The following is a 22,783-nucleotide window of genomic DNA, read 5'->3' as shown; positions in this document are numbered from 1 at the left end:
TTGTAAGTCCGAGTGAGTGTAAATTGCTTAGGTGCCGCCCTGTGCTGTGGCCAAATTGACCGCGTGTGTGTACGGCGTACTTCTGGGTTGTGCGCGCGCATTCGCGCCTGCCCCCACCTTTGTTTTTATTGCACTGTTTATCGCAGAATTCATTTGTGTGTTGCTGATTTTTGTGCAGTCAATTTGCATTGTTTTACATTGACACTGAGATTCTGTTAACCCTAACCCCTAAACCCTAACCCGAAGTTTAGAATTTTGACATTAGACTTAATCTTTGGGTTCGAGCGGGGTTCTAATTAGTCAGTGGAGTTGATTTTAACAAATTTCATACAGTTTGTCAGTTATTTGTTAGTTTCAGGGGTCCTGAATGGATAAGCTAGCGCGAGTCAATGGTGGTTGAAATCAACTCCATCGACTAATTAAACCCCCGCTAACTCGAAGATTAAGCCTTATGTGAAAAATTCTAATCTTCCTCTTTAAATTCAATTATCGGAAAGTCAATTATATGTGATGACATTTTTCTGTTGTCATTCTTCTGTTGAGGCAGAAAAGGGAGGAAAAATGGTAAAAAGTAACGGATAAATTACTTTTAAAGTAACTTAATTACTTGACAATAAAGTAATCAGTAAAGTAACTAGATTACTTTTTTTAGGCGTAATCAGTAATTAAATTAATTTTCTAAGTAATCTGTGACAACACTGGTCACGAGTGAAACAACCACACACTGCTACGAAGCAGGCTGACTACAAATAAAATGTCACACATTCTGAACATGTGAAGGAAACTATGCGCATTTCCGTCTTGTTCTCGTCTCATCAGATGAAAAACTGGCATTAGTCTTGTTATGTTTTAGTCCCCCAAAACACATTTTTAGCTCATTATCGAGTCGACGTCGTCACGAAAAAAGTTGACAAAATATTTTCGTTATCGTTGACAAAAACATCACTGTTGTGTACACATACAATTTATAAACAAAATACAGTATAAATTGGGTAATGCATTTTTATCTCACCTCTGGCGATCTCAGTCGCCCAGGTCATAATGTGCTCCATGTTCATTTCTTCACTCTCATTGCATGACAGGTAATCATACAGTGAACCACCACTGGCATATTCTATGCAAACAAAAAAGCCCAGAAACCAGAAAATAAAATTCCTCTTGTACAGGTCAAGAACAGAACCTAATTAATAGCATTGTTTGATCAAAAAGTTGTTAAACATGAAGTCAGTGTTAATAGACATCTGAAACCTGAATTATTAGACATTTGAGGGACAAAACACCAACAACAAGCAGTAACAAGTCAGTGCCAGTCTAGGTCTGCACTTTGCACTTTAATATGTTGTGTCCACATTCCGCAGATAATATGACTGGGATGCACTGACACAGAGATGAACTGCTCCTGCCTTTCAGCAGACTTCAATAACGTCTTGACTGATTTTGTAGTCTTTGGCATCATGCTTACCTTTGCCCCCCATTAACAACCAGTTTATACTTTATATTCTTTAGCTGTATGCGGTGGCTGGGCGGGAGCAATAAACAGAGACAAGCGTATATGTGTATATTGACGCGCATGTGCCTATTAGCTATTCGAGCGCTGTGTCAACACAGGAAATTACTAAAGATAATCAATAAACATATCATGTTTCTGCTGGTATATGGCTTACCCTTGAGTAAACAGACACCCACAAGCTACTTTACAACAAATCCATTCCTTCTCTCAAGCTGGACACCAAAGGAGCAGTTGGAAATCAGTTCTTACTTTCTGCTTAGTTTACGGTGTCCAGTATTGAGTCTGCACTAATGACACAATTCTATACATTGTTTATTTACCATTTTGAGCGGAGCAAAAATAATTAAAATGAACTTTCTAACTCTTACTGTTAGAAAAACACGCAGTAGTTCAATGTTGAAATGTCAGAAGAAAAATGTCTAAAAAGTCTTATATTTGAGTGGAATTTATGCCATGTTCAAGAAAGGCTTGTCTCTGACCCACATTTGATTAAAATAAAAACACATTTTTATCACAACTGCAAGCTAATGACATTAGCCATTAGCCAATAATGTACTTAGTATCAAAAATTATTCAAAAGTCTGTACTGTGGTATTGTAGCATCCTTAGTTTAAATTCTGCAGGAAATTGGCTGTTGATTACTTGACAATCCATCTTTTGTGAAAAATAAAACGTGTATTTCATTTTAATGTATCGGCCGTAAGGGACACAACATTTTTGGTAATATGCGCAGGACATAAACATTTACGTCACCTACCAGTGACAATTCCATAGTTGGGAGCCTCAACGACAGCGCCGTAAAACTGGATGATGTTGCGGTGGCTGAGAACACTAAGGATTTCAGCCTAGGAGGTGGACACATAAAGGAAAAGTATTATTAATTGAAGAGGAGAGCATATAGTCTTTCAGGGATGTGCTTACTGCACATGTCACTGAGTACATACTGTAAGTATTAAGATAGTGCCAAAAACTCGATTATTAGATGCATCGCAATTCGACCCTTGACGATTCGATTACGATTCATAAATGTTATAAAACAATGATTTTCCCTAATAACTTTATGACAGCCGCTCGTAGCGGAATGAAATTCAAGACACGTCTGCCACCCGTACACCTTTAACACACGCACGCACAACGTTATGATGGATGCTGCCGGTTACTGAGCGAGAGATTTACTCCTTTTCAAAAGACTGGTAAACAAATTTGTGAATGAGACAGTCAGGGACCTGTGCGCAACTTATTTTTTAGAGCGAGAGGGGAAGAGAGATAGTTCGTTGCTCCTTGTCCAGCAGTAGGTTCAAGTCGTGTTAATTGGAAAAAGTCCCTAGTGTTTTGTTAAGCCCCGTGTCAGTCTATCAGAGGTGAGTACACAAACCCTCTTGTACTGTTTAGCCTTTATTGTTGTTGTTTTTGAGACGTTACTTGTTAGCGCCGAGATCTATGCTAATTAGTGAATTCGCTAACGTGTCTATTTGTGCGTTGTTTGGTGGTGTACAGAAGTTATTCCAGATGCAGAAAGTGTAAAACCAGGATTAGGTACAGCGGTAACACTACAAATATGCGAAATAGTACAGAATTCTGTGAAAACAAAGTACTGTATATTGGTTAAAAGAAGTCTTATTTCTAAAAACACTTTGTTTGTTTCCGGAAAATGTGGAATTCATTCCACCAGAGTAAATTTTATTGTATCGTTGAGAGAAATAAGTACTGCCTTTGAAATGGCTAATGTTTTTGCACCTTCTTGTGAAAAAGAGTATATCTAACGGTCAGCTGGGTGTTGTATGGGCATGTTCAGAAATAAGTACTGTCTTTAAATGGTTAATGTTTTTGCACGTTCTTGTTAAAAAAAAATAATAATAATAATAATAATATTTTGCACGTTCTTGTAAAAAAAAAAATAATAATAATAATATATTTTTTTTAAAAGGCAGCTTAAGGGCAGCTTTTTGTTGAATGGGCATGTTTCCATCGTGCCTGCTGAATCATTAGGATATTTTAAATAAATAATGGACATTAATTTTTTTTGGGCTACTTTATTAATTAGTAATGTACGATGCATCGATAATCGTGATCACAGTCAATACCGAGATCATCGTTTAACAATCGAATCGTAGCACCCTGAATCGTAATCGAATCGAATCGCGGGGTGCCTAAGATCGCACACCCCTAATACGTACGGGCCATTTCAGAATTGGAGGACATTTTCGTATCAAAATTCTTGAAAAAAATAAGCCTTCACTTTTCTGGTATTTTATTGAAAAAAAATGAAAGATTTAAGCAAGGACACAAATTTTCTTCACCCATTCTATTGGAAAACTTATGATGTCAAGTCTAGCGTAACGTGTGAATGACTGGTTTCTTCTTCTACCCTGATAAGGTTTTTGTTTCACGAATAATACATAACATTTGAAATGTAACGTCAAATAAAACTTTTTTTTTTTTTTTTAAATCCCACAACTACAAGGGACAAAAACTAACCAAATACCACCTGAAAAAATGAACTGTTTTACTTGAGATTCAAATTGGTCAGTGGGTGTGGGACAAGACAAAAATTTTCATTTTAGGGGCTACTACTATTTTCAAGCATTCGTTTCTTTCAGTTTTTGGGGGTTTTGTCTAAGATTCAAATTTACTCAGTAACAGCATATTTTGGTATTTTCTAACTGAATTTTTAAAAATTTGAAGAGTGTTATGTAAAGTTTAGAGTCTTCCACGTTCATATATATATAGTTGTATGCTGATTTCAGGGGAGTGCTTTGGGGGGCTATTTGGTGCTGCTGAACTACGGAGACATTGCCCTATTATACAGTACTTTTTATGAATGACGAGGTGCTGTTTGTGTTTATATATGTTTTTTTTTGTTTGTTTGTTTTGCATGTATGCTTATACGTCAAGGTCACATAGGGCGAGGTTGGACTCCATTACTGAAAAATGTATGTTAAATTTAACTTGTGACTGAAAAAAAAAAGTCTTCTCTCCTCCCCCCAAAAAGTACTCAATGCACAGAAAGACCATACTAACGCCACACAGACATGTCAACAACATTTGTGCCATTTAATCCAATGAAACACTTTTTTAAATTAGAGCTAACAATGTTCTCTCTGATTGATGCAGTGCAGTGGTATACAATTGCGCGGCACACAGTAGAATATGATTGCCAAAATTGATCAATTAATGGCTTTCAGTAATAACAGCATATATACTGTAATGAAATTGTATAGTGTAACTAGCAGAGAAACTGAGGTGAACGTGACAAAAGCACTTAAGTGTCATTGTCGTAAAACACTGTAATTAAGCAAACAATTAGTTCCGCACTTAAAATATGTCATTTGTATCATTGACTGAACTTCAGTCAGTGATCTTGTACTAGTTGTACAAAAGATACTCAAAATATGCTGTCAGAGGCCAACAAATCTAGTTTTTCAAAGATGAATCATTTTTGTCTGAAAGACAATGGACTTCTGCTTTGAATCATGGTCGCCACATGCTGTAACTGTGCCAAATAGGATTTCCCAATAATATTTCTTTTGCAACAACATTTAAATAGTGGGGGAGTATAATGACAATGAATGATGTGTGTGCAAGTCCCACTAAATGGGCTGGCAATTAAAATGATTACTATCGTGGCAATTAAAAAGTACAAAGTATACATGAAAAGCACAGGGCAATTATGACTCCCACCTCATTCTCTATCTTAAGCAGCTTTTTCACAGCCACCTCTTTGTCCTGGGAGATCCACCGGGCCCGATACACGCTCCCAAAGCTGCCGCCGCCACAATTTTCAAAGAAATGGATGTCTTCGAACTTGATTTGCACAAAGGAGCCACTATGAGACGACATTTCATTCTGACAATTTTTGCCGTCACAGCTCCTGGAAAATCACAAAGAAGAAATGTGAGATGACAAAGTCACAAACAGTGTTGTTTTCGTCAACGATGACGACAACGAAAATATTTCGTCAACGAACACTTTTTTTATGTAGATGAAGAGAAAATAACGAGCTAAAAATGTGTTTTTGAAGACTAAAACATAACAAGACAAGTGCCAGGTTTCGTCTGATGAGACGACGAGATGAAAATGTTTTCCGTCACAAGTTCACAACTTGTGACATTTTATGTGTAGTTCGCCAGCAATCGTAGCAGTGTCTGCTTGTGTCACTCATGTGACGTGCAGCGCCCCCCCCCACACACACACACCAGTGCAGTGTCCTCTCCAGACTTAAGGCTTGCACACACAGTAACATTTCTTTTCTTATCTTGGCCAGAGAGAATATGCAATGTTGCTTTAGTCTTTAAAGGTCGGTACTGAGTGATCATCACACACTAAATGTAACTCATAGCGTTAGCATAGCATTCACGTTAGCATTTGGCTAATGCTATCAGCGAGAGTCCTCTTGAATTCTCAACTTTTTTTTTTACATACAGTTCATACAATTTTAGTAAACGTCGACTAAAACTAGACAAAATTAGTCTTGAGTTTTCGTTAACAAAAACTTGACGTTGACAAGTTTTGACATTACTTAAATATGACTAATAAGTATTATCGTCCAAAAGACTAAGACTAAGACAAAAATAAAGGGGCTGCCAAATAGAACACTGGTAACAAATAACGTTTGGTTCAGATTAGCTGGTATGAGATTCTGATGGTATGATAAGCTTAAGCAAAAATATCAAGGTTTCACTGTATCACGGTATTGCAATTAAAGCTCTAAAATATGTTACTTCGATATATCTGGGTTTAAAAAATAATAATAATAAATACCATTGAACAGAATTTTTATTTTTCAAAACATATTAGAAAATTGGAACATAAGTATAATGTTAAGTTACAATAGATGTTAAAAATAATAACAAAACAATAACTGAAATATTCTAAATAAATGCAGTCCTTTAGATGAGCCTGAACCCACAGCCACAGCTCAAAATTATTACCATCAGAACAAAAATAATTGAATTATTTTCCATAAAAAGCCCATGTGTATAACTCGTATCATGTTTACATTATACACACACACTCCCTTTCTCAACACACAGTTGGCAGAGAGGGAAAAAAAACACGTTTTACCACCGCTAGACACACTAGTTACTAGAGGTGGGAATCTTTGGGCACCTAACGACTCGATTACGATTACGATTCAGAGGCTCCGATTCGATTATAAATCGATTATTGATGCGCCACAAACCCCACCCCACTTTTAATTTTTTTGTACACTACTTCCAAAATTGTTCAAAAATCATCTCAGGCTAAACAAAATACTATTTCAGTATCAAGTCAACCGTTAAAAACAGTAAATAAAATGCTCAAGTCCCCATTCCGTATCGGCAGATTTAAACTACATTCAATTAATTTAATGTTGCGAATCAACCGTTAAAGTTGTTAAAATTGCTCCCGTTATTCCATAATTTCCCTTCTGTCTACTTTTGACGTGAAAGTTTTAAAACTGTTTCATCATCAAGTCAAGAGTTTGCCGATTTTTCTTTTTTTTTTTTAAAGATAAAAAGTAATTAGGTTCGCTACAACACAGCCTTCTAGAGAAGTGTACTGCTTTAAGATGACGCCCATTTACTAGCGCGCGAAGGTCTTTCATTTCGCATCCAGGTCTTGGTATATGATCTAACACAGCCGTCATCTGTCATTTCACATCTAGTTCTAGATATATGTGATATCTACCATAGCCGTATGTTGCCGTATGTTTGTAGCAACTAGCAACTGGGCGCTGTTTGTAGCGGCTGACGGCCACAGTCAGGTATTATGTTGGTTTTTTTTTTATCTAGTGGCATGAGTTGAACATGATATTTACTCTCGGTCCGTTCCTCATTGCGTCCTGAAGACCGCGCTGACTGTGTTTTATTTCTGCTTTACCTGGTATAATTCAATCATCGGAATTTGGATGTTTGTGAATCGTTCTCGAATCTTCCACGGCCGAATCGCGAATAATCTAAGAATCGGAAATTTCGCACGCCTTTACTAATTACGCTTGTAGATGGTGGGAAACGTTCATGACAGTGTTATCTAACCTTTAATTCTGTTTAAATGCGAAATCATAGTGGAGGTAGCCACCCTCCGCAAACATGTTTTACATGTCGGTTGGCCGTCCTCTAAGCTGGAGCCGTCTGTAACTTCTCTGTAGCCGAAGTATTCCCATACCAGCGATTTTGTTTTCTTTGATGGAGGAAAAAGCTCAGAAGTTTCACCTCCTCCAGCCATCGTGTAGCACAGCTGACTAACTGACACTGAGCAACAACCGGTGTGGGAGGGTTGAGCCTTGCAGCTGCAAGCAAGGGATTTCTCCCTAAATTTTTTGGGACATAAAAAATAACTAATACCTTAGGGACGGTATGACAGAAATTTTTTGCGGTTTTGAAACCTTGACGTTTTCATACCACAGTATACCTTGAAACAGGTAATCGGCACATACCTAGTTAAGATGCATACACACACATATGGAAAATGAATGAGGAAATTGATAGTTTGTGGAAGTTCACCTAACAGAAAGTGAAGTTGTGACATTTATTTTGGCGGATAGGTTGTAGTGTTGTATCGGTCGCGAACGATTCGTTCTTTTTGAACGAATTGTTTGGGTGAACGAGACCGAACTAATCACCATCTGCACTGATTCGTTCTATGAAGTTGGTGCTTGTTCACTGCGTGGGAGGCCGTTGAGCAAGCGGCAGCGTCTTCTGACATCGCACACGACCAATCAGACGCCAGCCTCATCGCGGGCAGGGGAGGGACCGGAAACAGAATCAGGGCGTATGTTACTCACTTCCACGTGTGGCCAATGAGCAGCCAGCGTGCAGGCAGGGGGGCAAGACTGAGTTTTGTCACTTCCCGTTCAGTGACTCGGTCCTCCGGTTCCTGACCTAGCTTGCTGCTACCTTGACTTTCCAGTAATGACTATGCGGTAAACGAATCAAAAAATGAAAGGAAAGGACTTTGTCACATATTTGTTAACGTGGAGCCTATCAAATGCAGCTGAAAAAGACAAAAACACCACACAAATCTAGCGAGCATGGTTTAGTGTACTACTTTTCTCAACAGACTCGCGACTACATATTACGACATACTATCAAATTTACAGTAATTTAAAACACTGGTAGCTACGAGGCAAGCAAAAGCTGAGCTGCGGTCGCGTGACGGCAATGAAGGGGGCAAAGAACTGTCACTATAAGGAGGCTTCATGGCAGCGATATTTACCTCATATGTGCACAGAAAAAAAGAATATTTAGTATGATCACCATAATACTGATTTGCAATGAAACGGTATATACATGTCCATTTTTTCCAAGTGTTTTATTTTTTTTTTCGTGTCAGGTGTTGGTTGGTTTGACAAATTATGTCAATCCGTCCATCATGTGCTACTCAAGCGCCCCAAAACAACGCACATGGACACGGGAGATGTCGCAATATGTCTACATTTTTCTTAACAGACTAATGAGAGTAGAAAGGCGATATCGTAAAGAGCAAACAATTATTTCTCGTCAGCATTTGACGATCTGAGATGCGGGGACGACAGGGGAGCTGACCGGATTATTTTATTTATATAACCAGTGCAAAAATTCAATACGATCACCATAATACTGATTTGCAATGAAACTGTATATATATGTCAATTTTTTCCGAGTGTTTTATTTTTTTTTTCGTGTCAGAGCGTGTCGGTTGGTTTGACAAATTATGTCAATCCGTCCATCATGCGCTACTCAAGCGCCCCAAAACAACGCACGCGGACACGGGAGATGTCGCAATATGTCTATATTTTTCTTAACAGACTAATGAGGGTAGAAAGGCGACATCGTAAGGAGCAAGCAATCATTTCTCGTCAGCATTTGACGATCTGAGATGCGGGGCCGACAGGGGAGTTGACCGGATTCTTTTATTTATTAATACCAGTGCAAAAATTCAATACGATCATGTTAATATTGATTTGCAATTAAACTGTAAAATATCAAAATGTAGTATTGTCTTTATTTCAGAGCAGCACATTCGACAACTAGCTATTTACACTTATAGTTTTAACAATAGTAACTAAAAATAATACTGATGAGCATAAAAACAAAAATACAACAGAGCGAGAGGTAAATATGATGTGTTGGTCGTTCCATATTTAGAAATTAAACTTTCGATTTATTTTTATTTTCGTGACAGCAAGCATGCTGCGTTGGCTGGTAGCAGCATTGTAAATGTGATCAAGAACATGCTAAAGAAAGTCCGTGCGCCCCCGACCCCAACCCCCCCGCTCCCCCCACAAAAGTAAAATGTTTAACCGTGTCCTCAATCGAAATGCAAGCACGAGCCATGACTTTGAGCCCATAGAACTAGGACAGACGACGCGGAAGTTCTCCCTCGCTTTTGCAGCAGCGGGAGGGAGACGAGGCTGTCTGTGAAAGCAGAATGATATTGCCTGTCACTCATTACTGAAACTACGACGAGCGGTCAATGAGGAGCCTGTGTGCAAGAGAGAGGGAGGGACCAAGAATGTCACTTCCCGTTCAGTTATACTGCGAAGCGGTCTTTGGTGATTCGTTCGGCAACGTCACTTCCCGTTCACTAACCGAACGATTCATTTGGGCGGGGAGGGAGATGACGGGGGCGAACGATTCGTTGAACGATTCGTTTGAACGAATCTTTTTACTGAACGATCCGGAATGGATTCGTTTACTCAAGTGAACGACAGATCCCGTCACTAATAGGTTGGTCACCTCAAATCGCTTGATCTGTTCAACTTTTTTAATGCAAGAACTGAAGTTTATGTCATTGATGAGAAATGTATGAAACACAAAAATATACAAAAGGGAACACAAGATAGTTTGCTAACTGTATAGCTTCATCTTTTGATAAAAATGGCTGGCAAAAAAAGAACTAAATTGAAGAAATAATTCTAAAGCGAAATATAACTCTGTTATTGTTCCTAGCTTTACCAATTTGCAGCTGAGCCATTATGGCTTTTAAAGGCTGTTACCTTGTTCTTCATGGGGATTGCTATCCATGGATGGATGTGCCTCAATTGTCACAGAGGGGAGCCACTGCTTTGCGACCATTAACGTCTATTCGTGCCACACTCAGCTCTCGCAGGAAGCTGCTCTGTGGGCCGCCCACTGTATTGTGTGTCCACTCAAGCGGGGTCACAGGGAACATTGACATTGCGTCATTCATTCCTGATGCTTCTCACCAACAGCAAACACGGCTGGAAGTGTGATGGCAATACTAAAACTGCATCATGCATAAAGCCAGATGGCCTACCCTCACAGTCGTGGGGCACTTCATTTGGCACCTACAAAATTTGAAGCCATGCAATACAAGAGCAGTATGAAGCTGTGTGGCTGTAGTTTTTACAACTACACCGCATCACTCCTTGGGACTTTACTTGTAATCAGGTTATCAGATTTAGCTCATTCATCTCGGTTACTGACGGTAAATTGAGGATGTACAGTATGCAGGAGAACTTCATTTGGTAGTAAATGACGTTGGAGTTCTGTGGACTGACTTCCAAAGTAAATACTGTACATTTAAGGCCTTTTCCCACTCACACAGAGCTAGTGTGAATGGGTCAAGTGGCAAAATGCAAAGAAGGCAGCACCCTTCTTGTCAGCATGACCAAATTTGGAAGCGACACATTAAAATGGTAATTTATTCATTTACTCAAACATTTTGTAGACAAGCACTACCGCGAAAGCATGTATTTTTACTTGTTGCACAAGGAAGTAACCGTTTTATTCATTTAAATTAGGAAGGGGAGATTATAGCTGTCTACTTGTTTGCCGCATTGCCCATAACATCCTGCGAAGCTCTTTTCCATGGGTACCGCTCCCTTTCCAGATACACAATAAAAGGTTTTGTCAAAGGCGTGCTGCATGCTGCTTGCAATAGTGTGAAAAGTTAGTTAAGAAAAATTAACAAGTACTGTAGATATATCCTGTCTAGTAACTGGATATTTTCTTGGTATTAGCCAATCGACCTACATAACACCACTTTGTTCACATTTTTTCAAAAGGTCATGTACAAACTTTACTATTGGCTTTTTCCATGTGCTAGGTACCAGGCCTGTCGCGATAACAACTTTTAGTGTGCGATAATTTATCTCATAAATTATTGCGATATGCGATATTATTGCATCCACCCATTTGTTTTTTAACCAATTTACAATAACACAGTGAGAATACAGTATATATTAATAGATCAAGTACAACTATTTATACGCGATAAATGTTTACTCTTAAATTCAAAAATACTTTTTAGGAAATCACAACTAAAAACCAAAAAATAAAATAAAATTGCACTTAATAACTTAAGCATTTAGGCAAATGAAAACTTTTCTCATAGCTTCTGCTATGGTGTTCCACAGGGATGCAACGATACAGTTAAGTCACGGTTCGGTACGATTTTCGATACGGAGGACACGATTTTCGATTCGATTCAATACATTTAATGTTCTGGGGGAAAAAAATAACAATTGTATTTTTTGTTTCGATTTTTTTTTTTTTTTTTTTTTGCTAACGAGCAAAAATTAAATTGCCATCAAAAACATGCATTTTAGTGCATAATATTTATGTGCTTACCTCTTACTGATCTGAAGAAATTTTGTATAAAAGTGCTGAGAACAATCTTTACTGTTTGGAAAGTGAGGCGGGGCACGTTGATTGCTACAGCTCTCTTAGCAGCTAGGTTTACTACATGAGCAAAACATCCTATTTGTGGTCCGAATCCATTTGTGTCACGTACTGAATTAACAATATTTGCAGTATTATCTATAGTCACTGGTATGGATTGATTTGGCCTGCTTAGATTCCATTCAGTCATGGCAGTTTATAATTCATCGATGTAGTCTATGGACTACATGTACCATCATCACTCTGGGCTCACGTAGCCAAAGGCATGGGTCGTAGCACATCTAGTTTGTTATTTCATGATATCTAGTGTGTGCGCACATTAAAAAAGTTAGCAAACACCACAGAAGTCACGTCTGCTCATTACTGCACAACACCGGCATATGACAATCGACTTTCATAAACAGGACGAGTTTAAAGCACAGCGCTCTTAATTTGCCACTCAAATATCCGGTGTTGTGCCGAAAAATAGCCGCCCCGCGTGAAATGTCACTCCTGACGGGAGCGCCCACACGTCAACAACACCGGCACGCGGGAGATGGTCCGCAGTCAATCCAGAGCACTGACGCGGATGGTATATGTTGAACAATAGGATATAATGGGAACGATTGGCTCTGGCGCTATTTTTTGCCGGACCAGGAACGAGATGCATTTTGCGCAGTTGGGTAACAAGGAATCCAACTTTTAACAGCATGTCTGCCGCACGTGTGCATGCATGTGCACGCGAGGCGATAAATCGCAGCGGAAAAATTACCGCCTTCCTTTTTATTTATCGTGCGATAAATGGAATTATTGCATATTGCGACAAGCTTACTAGGTACTCCTATGCACCAAGTGGAATGAAAACTATCTCAAGGATATTTCTAGCAACTTGATGAAAACAAACACAACCAATACAGTTCTGAGCTTCTGAGGTATACCTAATAAATAACATATGATGCTTATGAGAAATTCATATGATGAATTGGTTCACTCTTAAATTGGCAGGAACAGAAAATGTGTCTTCAAAATTGTGAAACACAGCTGTATGAATCGTAACAGCTATCTGTCAGACCAGGCGTTAATATCTTCTTGAGTTGAGTGCATGCTTCTAGCTAGGCCCGACACCACAAGAAATAGTGGGCCCTGCTCTCCCCCCCAAAGGCTTGTGCGATCAAAGCACAGAGCTGTTAAACCCCCTTATTTTTGTGGGGAACAAAAATGATCAACTCCCAAGCTAGATATGTGCCGATTACCGGTTTCAAGGTATACCGTGGTAGGAAAACGTCAAGATTTCAAAGCCGCAAAAAAATTCCATCAAACCGTCTCTAAGGTGATAGGTATTTTTTATGTCCCAAAAATGCATGGAGAAATCCCTCGATTGCAGCTGCAAGGCTCAACCCTCCTCCACCGGTTGTTCCTCAGTGTCAGTGAGTCAGCTGTGCTACACGATGGCTGGAGGACGTGAAACTCCTGAACCCCCCCCCCCCCCCCCCCATCTAAGAAAATGAAATCGCTGGTATGGGAATACTTCGGCTACAGAAAAGTTACATACGGCCGCGGCTTACAGGAGGAGGGCCAACCGACATGTAAAACATGTTTTCATTTTTGCATTTATACAAAATTAAAGGTTAGTAAACACTAGAGCTGGGAATCTTTGGGCACCTAACGATTCGATTACGATTCAGAGGCTCCGATTCGATTATAAAACGATTATTGATGCACCCCCCCTCCTTTTTTTTTTTTTTTTAAAATTAAATGTTTTGTACATTAGTTCCAAAATTGTTCAAAAATCCTCTCAGGCTAAACCAAACTACTATTTCAGTATCAAGTTAACATGTAGCAGTAAACAAATATACAAAAATAACAGTAAATAAAAAACTCCAGTCCCCATTCTGTAACAGCAGCTTTAAACTACATTCAATTAATTTAATGTTGTGAATCAACTGTTAAAGTTGTTAAAATTGCTCCCGTTATTCCATAATTTCCCTTTTGTCTACTTTCGACATGTGAAAGATTTAAAACTATTTTAAAGATAGATTCAAGTCAATATTTTACCGATTTAGGAGTATTTTAGATAAAAAGTTAATTAGGTTTGCTTGGAAGGTTCGCTACAACAGCCTTGCAGGGAAGTGTACTGCTTTAAGATGGCGGCCGTTTACTAACGGCCCGCATCTAGCTTTTTGTAGATGTGCTGTTCACGCTACCGAATCAATGGTGCATCTAGTCCTATATAAATGATATCTACCATTACATTATGTGGATGCCGTACTTTGTAGCAGCTTTTCGGCAGCAGTCAGGTATGTTGTTGTGTTTTTTTATCTCGTGGGATGAGTTGAGCTAGAGCCGTGAGTTGAGCATTGGCATTACTCGAGGGGCCGAGTAATGAGAAGCATGATGTTTAGCTACTCTCGCTGCGTTCTTCCTCGTTGCGCCCCGAAGACCGCGCGGCGCGCTGAGTGTGTTGTACTGCCGCTTTACTTGGCATATTTCAATAATCGGAATTTGGATGCTTGTGAATCATTCTCAAATCTTCCACGGCCGAATCGCGAATAATCTAAGAATCGGAAATTTTGCACACCTCTAGTAAACATTGTCATGAACGTTTCCCACCAGCTATGAGAGTTAACTCCAGCGTGTGTAGTAGGGCTGGGCATCGAGCATCGATGGGAATCGGTTCTAACACTCCGATGCTCCCGGAATCGTTTGAAATTTTAAAATTCAATTCCTTGTTTCGATGCCCTGAGCACCAAGCAGAAAAAAATTGCTCGAGTTCAAAGACTGATATTTATATACAAGTTAAAATTAGCCTCGTGAGAAGTTCATTTTATTTAAAAAAAAAAAAAAAAAATCATTGAGAAGTTAAGAATTTAATATGAACTATGCAATTTTTTTGACCCTGTATTTTTTTTTAACCTGCCTCTTTAAAGAATCGGAATCGAGAATCGTTCGGAACTGCAATTGAAACGTGGAATTGGAATCGGAACCGGAATCGTTCAATTTCTAACGAAGCCCAACCCTAGTGTTTAGCGTGTCTAGCGGTGGTAAAACGTATAGATGGATGAATATTTTGTTAATTTTTAAACAATGTATTTCAACTTAACATTATACTTATGTTCCAATTTGCTAAGATGTTTTGAAAAATAAAAATACTGTTCAATGGAAAACAGTTTGGTTTTTTTTAAACCCAGATATCACAAAGTAACACATTTTAGAGCTGTAAATGCAATTCCGTGATACATTGAAACTGTGATATTTTGGCTTAAGGTTATCATACTATCAGAATATCATACCATCACATGTCTACTCCCAACCACATAAGTGCAAATCAACACACATTTCATCTAGACCCTTTGAGTTGTCCAGCTTGCAATAAACTTTGAAGATGCTTATCTCGTAACCACCTTGTGGCGCAGTGGTTAAATGTTCACCATGCGGTAGTCGCATGACAACCTTTGGTGTCATGTTTGAATCCCCCTGTTGATGCGTTACTATTTCATTTTTTAAAAATCTTTATATATTTATTTCGCAGCTGATCGGGAATAGCAAACACGCCTCGGACATGAGGATTGTGTGTTGCATGAAGGGAATATACTGTAGGGTTAGAGGTGTGCAAAATTTCCGATTCTTAGATTATTCACGATTCGGCCGTGGAAGATTCGAGAACGATTCACAAACATCCAAATTCCGATTATTGAAATATGCCAAGTGAAGCGGAAGTACAACACACTCAGCGCGCCGCGCGGTCTTCGGGACGGAACGGAGCGGGAGTAGCTAAACATCATGCTTCTCATTAACTGGCCCCTCGGGTAATGCCAACGCTCAACTCACGGCTCTAGCTCAACTCATGCCACGAGATAAAAAAACACAACAACATACCTGACTGCTGCCGAAAAGCTGCTACAAGTACAGCTAAGCTACATAATGTTACGGTAGATATCATTTATATAGGACTAGATGGATTATAGACTCGGTAGCGGTAGCAGCACATCTGCAAAAAGCTAGATGCGGGCGTTAGTAAACGGCCGCCATCTTAAAGCAGTAAACGTCCCTGCAATGCTGTTGTAGCGAACCTTCCAAGCAAACCTAATTAACTTTTTATCTAAAATACTCCTAAATCGGTAAAATATTGACTTGAATCTATCTTTAAAATAGTTTTAAAACTTTCACATGTCAAAAGTAGACAAAAGGAAAATTATGGAATAACGGGAGCAATTTTAACAACTTTAACGGTTGATTCACAACATTAAATTAATTGAATGTAGTTTAAAGCTGCTGATACAGAATGGGGACTGGAGTTTTTTTATTTAATGTTATTTTTGTATATTTGTTTACTGCTATATGTTAACTTGATACTGAAATAGTAGTTTGGCTTAGCCTGACAGTAGTTCCAAAATTGTTCAAAAATAATGTACAAAACTTTAAAAAAAAAAAAAAAATTTTTTAAAAAGGAGGGGGGTGCATCAATAATCGTCTTATAATCGAATCGGAGCCTCTGAATCGTAATCGTAATCGAATCGTTAGGTGCCCAAAGATTCCCAGCTCTATGTAGGGTTACTCAAAATATGGGAGTAGGGTGATGACAATTATTGTGCCCCCCCCCCCCACACACACACACACACACATGCCTTTCAAATGTCCAACTCAAAGTGCGTACGACAATAAGTCTTAAATAGCATTGTAATGTGAATTGGAATAATATTTTGAGACGATTCGTCTATATACAACAAATTGGCAAAGCGCAGATGATGAGAAATTAGTCTTTTGATCTGTGGTTTAGCCACACCTACCATTATAGGGCTCTCGCGTCCCCAACAGCAGGATGACGTCGGCAGGAGAATGGTTTCATCTGATTTAGACTTCAGCCCATTGAGGAATTATTCATAATGAGGAAAATGCAAGAGAAGAAAGAGCAGCATATTGTCATTCTTTCAATCTCTTTCCTCCAATATTTCTACAGAATATTCTTTTTATCTCAGTATTTTTCCCCAATTGCTCAATAAATGGTATGGTTATGACAAATAACAGTCATGTGCTAAATGGAATATGAAATATTAAAAATGCATTTATTCAATACGACATGGCAAAATTACTCCATAATGGTCAATACTGTCCACTTTTTGCACCTCCCGAACAATATTTTATGCCACCGGCTTTTTTCATTTTCCTGCCCACCCCGGCTTCCGAGACGGTGGAAAGAGCGTAAACAACGGCGGGCTGGCAGTGCTCGTCGCTGGGGGAAATAAACGCTGAAAATAGCCCATTCTCGGTGGAAAAAGCAGAGGAAAGCGCATTCTCGGCGCGCACGCGAGGACGACCGATCAGGCTGGGTCAACCAACCCGTCGTTGTACTGGGGCCACGGCGGGCTGCCAGGGCTCGTCATCAAGCCGAGAAAAGCGCATTCTCGGCGGGCACGCTAAGAGGACCGGGCAAGCAATAAACAGCTCGCCGCTCTACTGGGGCCACGGCGGGCTGGCAGTGCTCAATGCCAGGAATTAATGCCGACTCGGCCGACATCGGAGCACGGAGCTGCTCGTGGCCAAGCCGAGGAAAGCGCATTCTCGGTGGGCACGGAAAGAGGACCGGGGGGGAGGGGGTGTGGGGACAAGCCGCCGATCGCCGGCCACAACAAGCAAGCCACTTCCTTATAAAAATGTGTGCCATAATCCCAGTATTTGACATAATACAAAACACGATGTTTACTCACTTCCTCGTAAGTCCAATGGTCCCACAGCTGTCAGAATTGTTTACGCCAATCTTGGGGCGAACGGGAACTTTTTGAAACCCAGGAAGGCTCATACACCTCTTCCTGGTGCAGCAAAATTTTCCTCAGAACATTTGGCTGGTGTGATGCGAAAAATAAACAAATTAATCCGCAAAATCAACTGAATCCGCAGTCGTTCTTCATACTGTAGTATTGGATGTGTACTGAAGATGACGATCCCGCTGACGTCACATTCGGAATCCTTGTCAATCCACGAAGTCGCTCATTTTCATGGCGCGGGATTCAAGAAAGTGGATAAATATATCGATCGCTTCCACACACATCCAAGCGGTCCATTTCATTCAGGAGCATAAAATCCCGCCGAAAATATGAAATAAATATGCTTTTTGTTATCATATGCACTTTAAGACTAACATCTAGTGGTACCCTTACCCAACACAATATGCAAGCTTGCAACATGTTATTCATATACTAGGTTGCACCCTAGCTATGTTTCTCTAATATTTCCAGTACTTGGATGTTTTTAAAGTCACTGTTCGTTATTACAGAATTATATGAAGCAGGAACAATGCATATAAAAAACAAACATGTGTGTGCTACAGCACACTACAGGCTGAAGGCTATGCCAAAGGAGCGCGCATGCCATCTCTTGGCTAACTCGCAAACTACAGCAAAAATAAGTCTGGAATTAATTACTCAGCTCTGAAAATCAAAAATTGGGCTCCGAAGATCAAAAGATAAAAGATATTGTCCCATGCTACATACCTACCAAGTTTCAAGACGATCGGTTTACGAAAAATGTTGGAGTAGGACTTAAAAGTTAGTTTCCACAAGAACAAATTTAGCAACTACTACTTCAGTGGCAAGACAAGCCTTCAGCCTGTAAGAATAGGCTAACGAAAGAACAAATGAAACAACACAAAAACAAAAAAGGTGAACTATTCACTGTAAAAATTAACCTATAGAATTTACCCAATAAAGTTGAGGTAACAATTTGCATCTACTTTTTTTGGGTAGATTTAATTACATATACTGAGTATGAAGTAATTGAAATAAAAAGCTATGAAATACTAAGCTATGAAATAATTGGGTAAAATTTACCTAATGTGTATGTATATATTCAACACATACCTACTCAATAAAATTGGGTAAAATTACCTAATATTTATGTGTATATTCAACAGATACTTACTCAATGAAATTGGGTAAAATTTATCTCCATTGCTAGTAGGTAATACCTGATAATTCATTCATTCATTCATTTTCCATGCCGCTTCTTCTCACGAGGGTCGCGGAGGTGCTGGAGCCTATCCCAGCCAACTACAGGCAGTAGGCAGGGGACACCCTGAACTGGTTGCCAGCCAATCGCAGGGCACATGGAGACATACAACCATTCACGCACACACTCATACCTACGGACAATTTAGAGTGTTCAATCAGCCTACCGTGCATGTTTTTGGGATGTGGGAGGAAACCGGAGTTCCCGGAGGAAACCCACACAGGCACGGGGAGAACATGCAAACTCTAGACAGGAAGGCCGAAGCCCGGGATTGAACCCTTGATCTCAGAACTGTGAGGCAGATGGGCTAGCCACTAAGCCACTGTGCCGCCATACCTGATGGTAAATGGTGTTATACTTATATAGTGCTTTTCCACCTTTCAAGGCGCTCAAAGTGCGTTACACTACCTCGCCATCTACCTACTGGTGACGCAGCACCAGGAGCAATGTGGGGTTCAGTATCTTGCTCAAGGACACTTAGACAATAATTACTAATAGTTGATTTATAAGATTTATAAGATAATATTACTATATAAATCTTACCAACCCTCTCATTAACAGAGGGGTGTCCTAAAAACTAGCACGGATGTACACGAATGGCACCACTTCAGAACCATTTTGCAGTAAATGAGGGGCTTAGAGGAACGTCATCACTTGATATAAATATCTGAACCCCACACCCCCAATTTACTGCAAAACTGACACGGATTTGTGTTTTAATCGTGCTAGTTGTTAAGACAACCCTCTGTTATTGAGAGAGTTGGTACGCTCCATTAGCCGCGAGAGCTAAGCTAAGGAAACTAATATCTCAATAAAAACCATAATACTGTATCTTAAAAACCGTTGTAGCACAAACGATTTACATCATTTTCATTAAAAAAAATGCGTCTGGTGTTACAATTGGGAATTGTGCTATTTTTTTCTAGTTGAAAAGGTTTTGGACATTGCATTTCGCCTGACACCTATCGACCACAGTTCTTTGGGGTATATGTTACCCTATTTTTCCATGTGATAGTTGTTACTGTTAACGAAGCGGTAGTATGTGTGAAATTTACCCATTATTTTATAATTCCTTGGGTGACAAGGAAGATTAGGCAAATTTTATACAGTTTGGATAGATTATATTTACCACTCTCCAAAATCGCTTTTTTCAGTGTTGGGAGCTTGAAAACTGAACAGTGTCATAGCAGGGGTCACTGTTAGCTTTGGCTAATTTGTAGTATTAGTAGTAAGGACAATGATATAATGTATGTAAGTATAGTACTAAACACAACAAAAATGCAACAAGTTCATACAATCAATGAATAACGTTTAGTTGTGATTATGTTACAGTTAGATCACTGGTTCTTAACCTGGGTTAGATCTAGGGCTGCAGCTATCGAATATTTTAGTAGTCGGTTAATCGATGGACTAGTTAGTTCGAATAATCGAGTAATCGGATAAGGAACATGAAAAATTAAAATACCTGAGCTGAGCCTCAAATGGTATAGATTTTTTTTTTTAATGAGGACCTATGTACAACAAAAGAACAATTGGCTAACTTACAAAGAAAAAGCCCGCCATCTTAAATGCTATAAAATGCTTTTTTTTTTTTTACAATGCTCTTAACAAATGGTTCAGACACATATTCCCACAAAAAAACGGCTAAATATACCTATAAACTAAATTATGAATGCATTAAAAAACATTAGCTCAAACAAAAACTTAGTTTATGTTGGTCTTAACAGGGAGCAGTTGGATTCAGCCATGTGAAAAGAGGCAGACCAGAGAGCAGTGTATCCAACCAAATCAATAAAACTAAATACAAACCCTTTTAAAATAAATCATTACAACGCCACTTTAAACGAATACTCGAAGCAACAAAATTTAATTTGAATATTTTTTCTAATCGAATACTTGAGTTCATCGATTAATCATTGCAGCACTAGTTCGATCGAACCCCAGGGGTTCGGTGAGTAAGTCTAAGGGGTTCGGCGAAGGTAAAGAAATCCAGAGCCATATTTTCGTACACTGATTAAATCTAGGCAAAGTGGCTTTTTAGACTAGGCTTTGGACTGCTTTGCTCCCAATTTACAGGCTTAATCAATTACTTTTAACTATTAATCCACGATCTTGTGGGAAGAGTAACTAGTTTGCTCAGTGGAAAGTCGACTCACACTTGGTATGAGGGAATATAACAGACCAATAGGCAGCGTGGTCTCAAATTTTGACCTGTTTATATGTCAAAATGAGAATTTTGAATGGGAATGTGCTAAATTATTAGCTTGCTAGCTTAGATATATTGGTTTTGAATTGGACAAAAATAACTTTATCATCTAATTCCGATGGGTTCGGTGAATCCACATGTGAAACTTTTCGGTGAGGTTCGGTCCCATTAGCAAGGTTAAGAACTACTGTGTTAGATTGTGTGTGCGAGTGTGATAGTGATGTAGATGGTGTGTGGGAGTGGGTGTGCGCGTTTGCGTGTGTGGTTGTGTGTAACTATGCCCCTTGACAAAAACCCCTGGGCCCCCTAGTAATAAAACTGACAAACCTTTTCACACAGCTGTATTTACGTTAGAGTACAGCTGCTTAGTTACTAAAATTAACCTTCGAAAGTCTTATATTTACTTTTACAATGTGCTTCAACGTGACAGACATCATGCTCAGTGTGTAAACAATAGTGTAGTAGTTGCTAGAACTACTAGGCTATGTCAATCAATCTATCCAAAACAACAGACAAGAAGACTAATATGCAAATCCATTTCAAACGTAAAGACCAGCATTTCATAGATTTGCCACCATCAAACAAGTGTAAAGGAGGATGTCGTCCGACCACAGCCACGCAAAAATCAAGTAATATCGTTTCCAAATGTTTACTCCTCATACGTACCTTATACATAAACTTTTAGAGAGGGCGTCAAAGCGCAGCGGCTCGTCGTTGAAGGAGCACAAACTGGAAGTGAAGAGCCCAAAGTGTTCCCGGAAAACGGGTGGTACTAGCCTTTTTTCATTTTCACATGCTCTACCCACGGTGGTTTTACTAGTTACACAACTTTTACTTGAGTTGAAGGACGAGGACTAGCCGCTTTGGATTTTCAATTCGAATGCCAACAGCGTCCTCTGTTGGGTGTAAACGAGAATGACGCTTTTTTTTTGCTCACAGTGCTGTACTGTCCTCGGTTTACTACGGAGTTCCGTTCTATGGAGGAGAGACGCAGCAAAATTAAACCCTTTCTCTGTCTGGCCAAAATGTTTGATAATTGATCATTAAGAACCCTTTGCAAAGGGCGTAGGTTTGCATAGGAACGGTAGGGACGTCACATAACACTACCAATTTTTCAGGATGCTCAAATTGTCCCCATCAACTTTTAAGCAACCTTATTTGCATTACATAATTAGTTCAGTTACATAATAAATGAAGATTGACTTCCCATATGTTGTAAAGATAGAACAGACCCTACCTGTATTAAGTGAATTATTTCCATTATGTTTAGACTTACATTTATCCGTTTTCACTTAGTGAATGTGCCAGATTTTTTTTCCCTCAAACGCAAGTTTGCTTAGCTAATGATTTGACCCCCCCTTCACGCACACACCACCACCACAACCACACATACACACGCACACAAAGCCCTCATAGGCACAGTTTGATTTTTGGGGCAGGGTGGGCACAACATGTCGATAATCCCAAAACGCAGTGTCA

General features: G+C 39.3%; 1 protein-coding gene across 4 annotated transcripts in view; it reads right to left on the bottom strand.

Annotated features, from left to right (window-relative positions):
• Positions 1-22,136, bottom strand: part of map3k20a (mitogen-activated protein kinase kinase kinase 20a) — a 62,996-nt gene extending 40,860 nt beyond the window's left edge. The window contains exons 1-6 of one of the 4 annotated variants that reach the window (XM_057852926.1): positions 21,971-22,045; positions 17,802-17,936; positions 16,884-16,952; positions 5,192-5,381; positions 2,268-2,355; positions 1,013-1,114 (exon numbers count right to left, since the gene is read on the bottom strand). In XM_057852926.1, coding sequence (XP_057708909.1) covers positions 1,013-1,114; positions 2,268-2,355; positions 5,192-5,350 — 349 coding nt within the window. In that variant the 5' untranslated portion in view covers positions 5,351-5,381; positions 16,884-16,952; positions 17,802-17,936; positions 21,971-22,045. Of the gene's footprint in view, positions 1-1,012; positions 1,115-2,267; positions 2,356-5,191; positions 5,382-16,883; positions 16,953-17,801; positions 21,641-21,970 lie in introns of those variants that run through there. The other 3 variants (XM_057852927.1, XM_057852925.1, XM_057852928.1) reach the window with 3 other exon arrangements.
• Positions 22,137-22,783: the final 647 nt, after the last annotated feature.

Source organism: Corythoichthys intestinalis, chromosome 12 (assembly GCF_030265065.1).
Source record: "Corythoichthys intestinalis isolate RoL2023-P3 chromosome 12, ASM3026506v1, whole genome shotgun sequence".
In the NCBI taxonomy this organism is placed as follows: domain Eukaryota; kingdom Metazoa; phylum Chordata; class Actinopteri; order Syngnathiformes; family Syngnathidae; genus Corythoichthys; species Corythoichthys intestinalis.
The sequence above is the reverse complement of the archived record's forward strand: the minus strand, read 5'-3'. Positions and strand labels throughout refer to the sequence as shown.